This window comes from Gossypium raimondii, chromosome 5 (genome assembly GCF_025698545.1).
Source record: "Gossypium raimondii isolate GPD5lz chromosome 5, ASM2569854v1, whole genome shotgun sequence".
Taxonomy (NCBI): Eukaryota; Viridiplantae; Streptophyta; class Magnoliopsida; order Malvales; family Malvaceae; genus Gossypium; species Gossypium raimondii.
Genome location: NC_068569.1, coordinates 7,144,822 through 7,153,309, shown reverse-complemented (window position 1 = coordinate 7,153,309; position 8,488 = coordinate 7,144,822). Strand labels below are relative to the sequence as shown.

At 34.5% G+C, this 8,488-nt stretch overlaps 2 protein-coding genes across 2 annotated transcripts; one reads left to right on the top strand and one right to left on the bottom strand.

The window, feature by feature from the left end:
* Positions 1-814: 814 nt before the first annotated feature.
* LOC105771097 (scarecrow-like protein 33) lies at positions 815-3,367 on the top strand. The gene has a single exon (XM_012592500.2). The coding sequence runs from the start codon at positions 1,120-1,122 to the stop codon at positions 3,082-3,084; it is 1,965 nt and encodes a 654-aa protein (XP_012447954.1). The 5' UTR covers positions 815-1,119; the 3' UTR covers positions 3,085-3,367.
* A 3,146-nt stretch (positions 3,368-6,513) lies between these two features.
* Positions 6,514-8,411, bottom strand: LOC105770854 (uncharacterized). Its single transcript, XM_012592208.2, has 5 exons — positions 8,191-8,411; positions 7,811-7,899; positions 7,309-7,390; positions 7,142-7,206; positions 6,514-6,852 (listed from the first exon to the last, which is right to left on the bottom strand). The coding sequence occupies exons 1-5, from the start codon at positions 8,230-8,232 to the stop codon at positions 6,660-6,662; spliced, it is 471 nt and encodes a 156-aa protein (XP_012447662.1). The 5' UTR covers positions 8,233-8,411; the 3' UTR covers positions 6,514-6,659.
* Between the last annotated feature and the right edge of the window lie 77 nt (positions 8,412-8,488).

Genomic DNA, 8,488 nt, shown 5'->3' with positions numbered 1-8,488 from the left:
ATATTGGATCAAATAAAAAACTGACATGCATGAAAAATATGATTATATCTATAAATTAAATTACTGAATCATTAAAATATTAATTATGTAAAATATACCAAATAATATAAAACTATCCTAATTTCATAGAGGTTAAAATGAATGTCTCTTCTTTTATAATAATATTATTTATATTCGAATGGTTTTAAAAAGTCAGGCATTTATTTTAACAGTTTAATTATTACCGGAAATTGTCTGTAATTCTTGCACGAAAAAATATCTGTAATTGTTATAAGAATAACAGACGGCTTTGCACTCTTGTTGTAGTTGTGAAAGAAAATCTTTATAAAAATTAAGTTAATTTTTAAAAAAATTCATATCTCTGTAGTTGAAATTCTATTATAATTTTATTTTATTAAAAACACGAAAAGGAAAAAAATACTTTTATATCAATATTTGTTATTTTGTAGAAGTAATAATATTTTAATAATTTTTAAATTGAATTTACATTTAATTAATTAGTCACACAAATTCAATAATAATTTAATATAAGTATAAATTATGTATTAATATTTATTATTCTATAAAAAATTAGTATCTTAATGATTTTTAAATTAAATTGATATAGGATTAATGAGTGACATTTACTCTATAAAAAATAAATCATAAAAACAAGAGGTGAGTGAAGGGGGGGTGAAATAAGCCTGTCTCCAATGAAATCAAATTTTCTCCTTTTGACTCCGGTGACACGAAAAAATTTGTCTCAAAACGCGGAGTAGGAGGCGGCTGCTGTTGTGCCACAAACTGTAGTTTCCTCGAAGCTTCTTTTCCAAAGCTTATCAAGTTGAGCTTTATAAGTGAAGTGCATCTTCAGTTTCGTTTCTTCAAACTACGAAAATTATATAGCTTCTTTACTTAGCTCTTTGACTACTTTCCCCCCAAGTTTTACTTCACTTCAATTCTTAGCCTTGTTAGCTTCTTGAATCAACATTCATCTCTCTCGTCATTTTTGTTTTCACCCTCAAGATTCTTGGCAACCAACAAGATCAGGTAGGTCAGGTTTTAGTATTTTCCTTCTTTTCATTCAATCCGATTTCAGTCGGATCGTTTTGTATCAGAGAAGTTAATTTCTAGCTTTATATGGACACACTATTCCAAGATTTTCCTCGGTTCAACTTTGATAATGGGTCAGAGCCAATGTATACAAATCACAACCTAGTTAATGGGTTTAAAGAGGGTAGTCCAGAGTCTCCTGATGGTTATGCTTCATCATCAGGCAGCTGTGTCCAAGGACATCCGCTTGATAATATTCCTTTCGCCAATGAGATGCTCAAGTACATAAATGAGATGCTAATGGAAGAAGACCTGCAGGAAAAGTCGTGCATGTTGCAGGATTGTTTAGCTCTCCAAGCTGCTGAAAAATCCTTCTATGAAGTCCTTGGCCACCAATATCCACTTTCACTCCACCCCATCTCTCCATTCCCAGACGATAATCTCACTCAAACCAGTAACAGCTATAATATTACTGGCACCAACTCGGTTAAATCGAGTACTGGGATGTATGGTTCTCTTGAAAGAACCTCTTTATCTGAGCCTTTTACTGAGTCCCCTCACAGTGGTGACAAGGTGCTTTTGCCTCCACAAAGCAGCCTATCATCGCCTTGTGTTCCTGATGGAAGGTATAAATCACCATTAAGTTCAAAGGGAAGGAAAAATTATCAGCGTGAGGATGGTGATTATTTGGAAGAAGGTAGGATAAGCAAGCAATCTGCAACTTCACTTGAAGATTCAGAACAGTCAGACATATTCGACGAGGTACTGCTTTGCAAAGGTGAAAATGAGGTCTCTCCGAAGTTTTCTCTTAACGGGAACTCCCCGAAGAATGCGCAGCTGAAAGGGTCTATCAATGGCGGAACAGGGTCACGCAGGAAGAAAAGCAGTAAAAGAAGTGAAGTGGTGGATTTGTGGAGTCTCCTAACTCAATGTGCACAATCTGTAGCCATTAATGACCAAAGAACTGCCAATGAGCTGCTGAAACAGATAAGTCAACACTCTTCTGATTCTGGAGATGGAACCCAAAGATTAGCACATTACTTTGGTAATGCACTTCAAACGCGTTTGGCTGGCAAGGGAGCACCATCGTATTTACATCTGGGAAGCAACAAGACTTCCGCTGCTGATGTCTTAAAAGCTTACGGCGTCTATCTTTTAGCTTGCCCTTTTAAGAAAATGTCGAATTTTTGCGCCAATAAAAAGATAATGGAAGTTGCAGAAATGGCAACCACGCTCCACATCGTTGATTTCGGCATTTGCTATGGGTTCCAATGGCCTTGCCTTATCCAGCGTCTCTCAGCAAGGGCCGGTGGACCTCCCAAGCTTCGTATTACCGGTATTGAGTTCCCCCAACCAGGTTTTCGACCTGCAGAAAGGGTGGAAGAGACGGGGCGTCGCTTGAAAAGGTATTGTGAGAGATTCAATGTCCCGTTTGAGTACAACGTGATAGCAAAGAAATGGGAAACCATCCAACTTGAAGAACTAAAGATTAATTACGACGAAGTGGTTGTTGTTAACTGCATGTATCGGCTAAAGAACCTTCCGGATGATACAATGGCGCCGACCAGTGCGAGGGACACTGTTCTGAAACTGATCAAAAGCATTAACCCAGCGATATTCATCCACGGGGTTGCAAATGGGACATATAATGCTCCCTTCTTCGTCACTAGGTTCCGAGAAGCCCTCTTCCATTTCTCTGCTCAGTTCGATATATTTGAAGCTAATGTTTGTAGGGAAGATGCAGAAAGGATGATGTATGAGAAGGAAGTGCTTGGAAGGGACGTTATGAATGTGGTTGCATGCGAGGGTAGTGAGAGGGTTGAAAGACCGGAGACGTATAAGCAATGGCAAGCGAGGACTCTGAAGGCAGGGTTCAAGCAGGCGCCATTGGAACAACAGCTCATGAAGAAGGTGAGGAATATGGTCCAATGTAATTATCATAGGGATTTTTCTGTAGACGTAGATGGCCGGTGGATGCTACAGGGATGGAAAGGGAGAGTTATTTATGCCCTTTCTTTTTGGAAACCTGTTAAGAATGAGCCGTATCTGTGATGAGGAGTAATAGTTAGTTAAGGCCGTTAAACCAGCAAATCATAGCCGTAATAGGGGTCATCTGATGTGAAGACTCGCTTGTTGTATAAATTTAGTCACCTATCTGTTTGGTAATGTTTGTAAAATATCAACTCTAAGAAGGGTCGTTGCATGTGGCTTAAAGCTCGTTTCGCATCAAGCATGTAGATAGCAAACAATCCTAAGCTTTTTTGTCTTTTCCTTTTTCCCATGTTTGTAGGTAACTGATAGTGAAACTAGACAATGATATTGGGAGTTTTGACAATTTTTTTGTGATCATTATTCATAATCATATTGTAACATCCCTAACCCGAATCCGTCGCCGAAACAAGATTACGGAGCATTACCAGAGTTTACAAATCAAATAGACAGAAAATGCAAACATTTCATACCACGTAGCATTCATGTCAAAAACCAATCAAAATCATACATATTGTCCCTTAAACGAGCCATCGAGACCCAAATTACGCATTATAAACAAATCGGGACTAAATCAAAAATTCAGAAAAATTTTCGGAAACATTTAAAATTTTCAACACTGCAAGGGTCACACGGCCGTGTGGACATTCGAAATAGGAACACACGGCTGTGTCTCAGCCCGTGTCCACGTCCATGTAACTCACTGACTTATGCCACGCGGCCAAGCCACACGCCCATGTACCAGGCTGTGTGAATATACTAACTTGCACTCTTTAAAAGATACAAGAGACACACGACCGTGTCACCTGGCCGTGTGTCACACACGGTTGAGACACACGCCCGTGTCTTTGCCCGTGTGGACGAAAATAGGTCATTTTACAAGCCATATTTCTCACTCAATTTTGTGTCAACCTACAATCAACATTATGCATATCAACAAGCCATAATTAGGCAACCAAAACAAGCCAAAATAAGTGACTAATCTCAACAAATTACATATAGGCCAACATTAAACAAAATACTTATATATGTCATTATAACCAAAATTAAAACATCCGAAAGTACCGATAGAGCTGATGGATAGTGTGATATAACTCCGACAAGCTTCTAACCCAATTGAGCTTCCGATAATCTGAAAGTAAAGGAAAACAACTACGTAAGCAATGAATGCTTAGTAAGCTCGTATAAACTTTAATCATATCAATTCATTTCAAATATGAAATTTATACATATCAAGAACAATCCAATATCGAGACCACAAGATTCATGAAGCTATATTCAACAATTCACAAGGTGGATAAATCCACAGCATCACTTATACATATCATCCCTAGCAAATTAAGATTTTAAATAACTTTAAACATTACCACTCTTTCATGAGCTCAAGCATATTTTCATTTGAATACTTACCGTTTCAATACAACTTATAATTAAACATATTACCATTCAACCAACAACTTGGCATTTGCCTAAGCATCAAACAACAACACTTGTTAGCATACTTGAACATATTTCATATAAATTCAACATCGATAATCTTATTATCTCAACATGTCACACTTAAGTTTATTACTCGTCTCAACTTACATAATTTCCATGTATCAACATATCAAAGATATTCGTATATGTTCATGTCATGATACATATCATTCTCTTACCATTTCTTCATATACATATATCATCCATTTCAATATATCATTACATATCAATATATCATGTACCATCATTTCCATGTATTTCATGTATATACCTGTATTAGTTTGTATTTCATGTATATCATTCTCTTACCGTTGAACCATTTAGAATATTGTTGGATAACTTTCAAATTCATTAAATAAATCACTTTACCAAGACTTTCCCAAATCGAAGAACAACTTACGGATAAGAGTACATCGCTAACAAAAGCTCATAAGAGCTAGTCCTCCTGAATACACCAACAGAAGCTCGAAAGCTGAACAGAAGCTCGTAAGAGCTGAACAAAAAGTAAAACACGAGAGTTCGCAACAAATGTTGAACCTCGGTTTACTTGGGTAAATGTCGTTGTCTCCTTCCAATACCATGATACACCAAATTAAAAATGTACTCAAATTTCGCGTTCAATCCAAATTGAATATTAAATTCGATAATATATTTCCAACAATAATTTAATTCCAACAATAGAACATATATATAATACCAATCACCAATTAACATTCACTTTAATCAAAATTTTATAGAATACAGTTCATATAAACTTACCTGGTTAAATTACAGAAATATTAATATTCGGGGCATTTTGGTAATTTTTATTTTCTCGATTTTCCACTCGACCTTGATCTAAATTAATATTTTCATTCCATATATTAGTTTAGACAACAAAACAATTCATTTCATGCAATTTGGTTATTTTTGACATATTTATAAAATTACCCTAAAGTGTTACTTTTATTCAATTTAGTCCCTAAGCCCAAAACATGTAAATTAATCATTTTAATACAAACTCAAGCTAGCTGAATGTTCATGATATTCAAAACATCCCATTTATGCAATAATTTCACAACAAACCCTTATATTTTTAACATTTTCACAATTTAATCCTAAAATCAATATTTAACAAAATCACTTTATAAAATCATCATACAACATGATTAAAGCTCTAAATCCATATTATTCATCAAAAACATCTAATATTTATCAATGGAAACTTCCAAATTTTTAATAAAGTCAAAACTAAGGTAAGGTTTAGTTGGACCTAATTGTAACAATCTCAAAAACATAAAATTACAAAAACAGGAAGAATTGAAGCAAAAATTGAAGAACCAGCTTAAAATCTCTTCTATGTTTGTTTTGAACCGAAAATTGAAGAGGAAAATGTCTAGAAACTTTCTAATTTCAAATTTGTTTTATTTTAATTTCACCAAAATTACAATTTTGTCATTGAATATCTTTATTTTATTATTTTTTCTCTTATGCTGCCTCATCCATTAAATTTAGGTACATTTATTATTTAAGTCCTTTATTTATTAATTAAGTCATTTAATCACCTAATTATTATATTTAACAAGTTTTATACCTTTTCAATTTAATCATTTTCATTAATTAATTATCTCAACGAAACTTTAATATCATCTTAATGACACTCCGTAAATATTTATAAAACTATTTACGGCTCAATTTATAAAAACGAGATCCCGATACCTCATTTTCTAAAATCACTTGACCTAATAAATCATTATAAAACAAAAATTACTAATTCAAAAACCTTTTTAAAACCATATTTGACTCGTAAATATTAAATAATAATATTTACGAACTTACTTACCGAATTTGGTGGCCTCGAACCACTGTTTCCGACATCACTGAAAAATTGAGCTGTTACACAGATATACTTCATCAATGTTTAATATTTTGAAGAAAATTATAGCATTCATAAGATTGCAACAGGCAGGCAAAGCTGGAAGCTTATTAAAACTGTTTGTCACTATAACTTGAATAAGCTTAATTTAGTAGGGATGGAGATAAAAATTATCTTCAATAAACAAATTTGAAAGTTAACAAGGCTGAGCTTTAATAATATGAGATAACGTTACACGTTCATGAGAACCCTGAAAAGTAATACTAATCGCCACACTATGTTGAAGACAATTTCTTAATTAAGATCACCTATTAGGCTTTGGTGGCCTGAGAACATTCCAGTCCAGTTTCTCACGCTTTGACTGCTTTTTGGATGAGGCTTTACCGCTGCTAGGGGTAGATTGAATGTCAGATTGTTTTCTCTTAAGGTCTCCATTACCTTCATGTTTATCAGTGCCAACTTTTGAGTGAGTTGCTTCAGATGCAGATCCATTTTCACTGTTTCAATTCAAGGAACCAAATGTCAGATAAAAATTCACATCTTGTGCAAACACATGCCACTCAAAGCGAACTAAGCCTACATGCCACTAGCATTTCCATCTCAACATGCCCATATTTCTTCTCTACGCCCCTTACCAATATTTGATGTTGGATTTTCATCCAAATTAAAGATCCTTTCTTAGACTTATATAATTACAACACAATACTGCAACATAATTTTCAAAAACTTGGAGGAAACAACAAAACATTTACAGCAGCCCTGGAGAAAAAAAAGAAGAAGACCAACCTAGACAAAGTTCTTCCACCAGAGGCATCCAGCCGAGACACATTTGATGCTTCTTCATTCAGTTTCTAACAAGACAAGGCGTTCATGTAAGGACATAAGCAACAAGATAACAGCAAAGTGAAAAGTCGTTAGAGAAAATTATCAGTTCAGATGGCCCATAAACTCACATCAATAGAAGGATTGAAACTTCGAAATGACATCCGCCCAACAGTTGCTCCAGGATGAGGATCCCCTTCTATAATCACCACACTGAAAGTTTGCAAATATAAATTGTAGTCGAAACAAATTGAAACTAGGAAAAGTTCACAAGCGAGCAGATGCAACAAGTAATTACATCCTCGCAAACCAATTTTACAAAGATCCCTCTTTCTTTATATTCTGGACACCAGAAATTTTGTCCTACACAAAAATATAATTATCAAGGATCTAGTCCAATGATTGGCATTGCAAGAATCTTTTAAATCCCAGGAAACAAACATAGATGGACTCTTAGTTTTCTCTCTCACAGTATAAGTTCATGGAACAAACGAAGTATACCCTATATGCGATCATACAATCGTATTGGATGCAGAAGAACCTAAATCTGAACAATCGCTTAAAAAAGAATAATGTTTAAAATAATTTACAGATTTAAGATAATTCATAAATAAAGGGTGGAAATTTTAATACCATTTTCTAGTAATAGTACTAATCCCTTCAGGTTTAACCTCTTCTTCCTTTTTCACTGTCTCCTCTCTCTGAGCTGCCCTTTGCATGAACTATTATAGCATGAAGTAGAATATAAAACAGAACTCAAACAAGTTAAAAGGTTTATTTGCTTTTTCCATCTTCAAAAGAATTTAAAAAATAAGCAAAACCCCTATGAATTAAAACAAGGCCAAGTTCAAATCTCAAATATTTGGAACTCCAGAATCTATATTACAACGTCTTTTTTTTGGCAAATTAAGAAGAAAATCAAAAAAAAAAAACAGATAAATTAAAGCAAAAAACAACCTCAATTATCAAGGGGAAAAATAATACTAAGAATTTTTTTTCTCTTATATTATTACCTTCAAGCCCCTCAAAGTACTGGATAGCTCTCGCTTCGCCATTAAGGATCCGAAATTTCCTTCAGTGTCAAATGAGGACCTCGGAATTAAATTTATCTGAATCGCGTAATTTCTCTTTTACGGCAGGAGAAGGTAAAATTTTCAGTCTACTATTTTGAATGAGGGAAAAAGGAGGAAGGAAAAACGAGGATTTAGGGTTAGGGAAACGCAATTTCAGTTAGGTTCTGTTTTAATCACAGTTAATTTAGGGCTTTCAATTGCTCATTCTTGGGCTGACAAATTCAAACTTTAGGTCTGA

What these genes read in the sequence shown, in the direction of transcription:
- LOC105771097 (XM_012592500.2), top strand. Translation starts at nt 1,120, where the DNA reads ATGGACACACTATTCCAAGATTTTCCTCGGTTCAACTTTGATAATGGG.
- LOC105770854 (XM_012592208.2), bottom strand. Translation starts at nt 8,232, where the DNA reads ATGGCGAAGCGAGAGCTATCCAGTACTTTGAGGGGCTTGAAG. An exon ending in GTACTTTGAGGGGCTTGAAG is followed by an intron (nt 7,900 to 8,190) that starts GTAATAATATAA and finishes ATGCTATAATAG; the next exon opens with TTCATGCAAAGGGCAGCTCA. An exon ending in GTTTCAATCCTTCTATTGAT is followed by an intron (nt 7,207 to 7,308) that starts GTGAGTTTATGG and finishes TTGTCTTGTTAG; the next exon opens with AAACTGAATGAAGAAGCATC.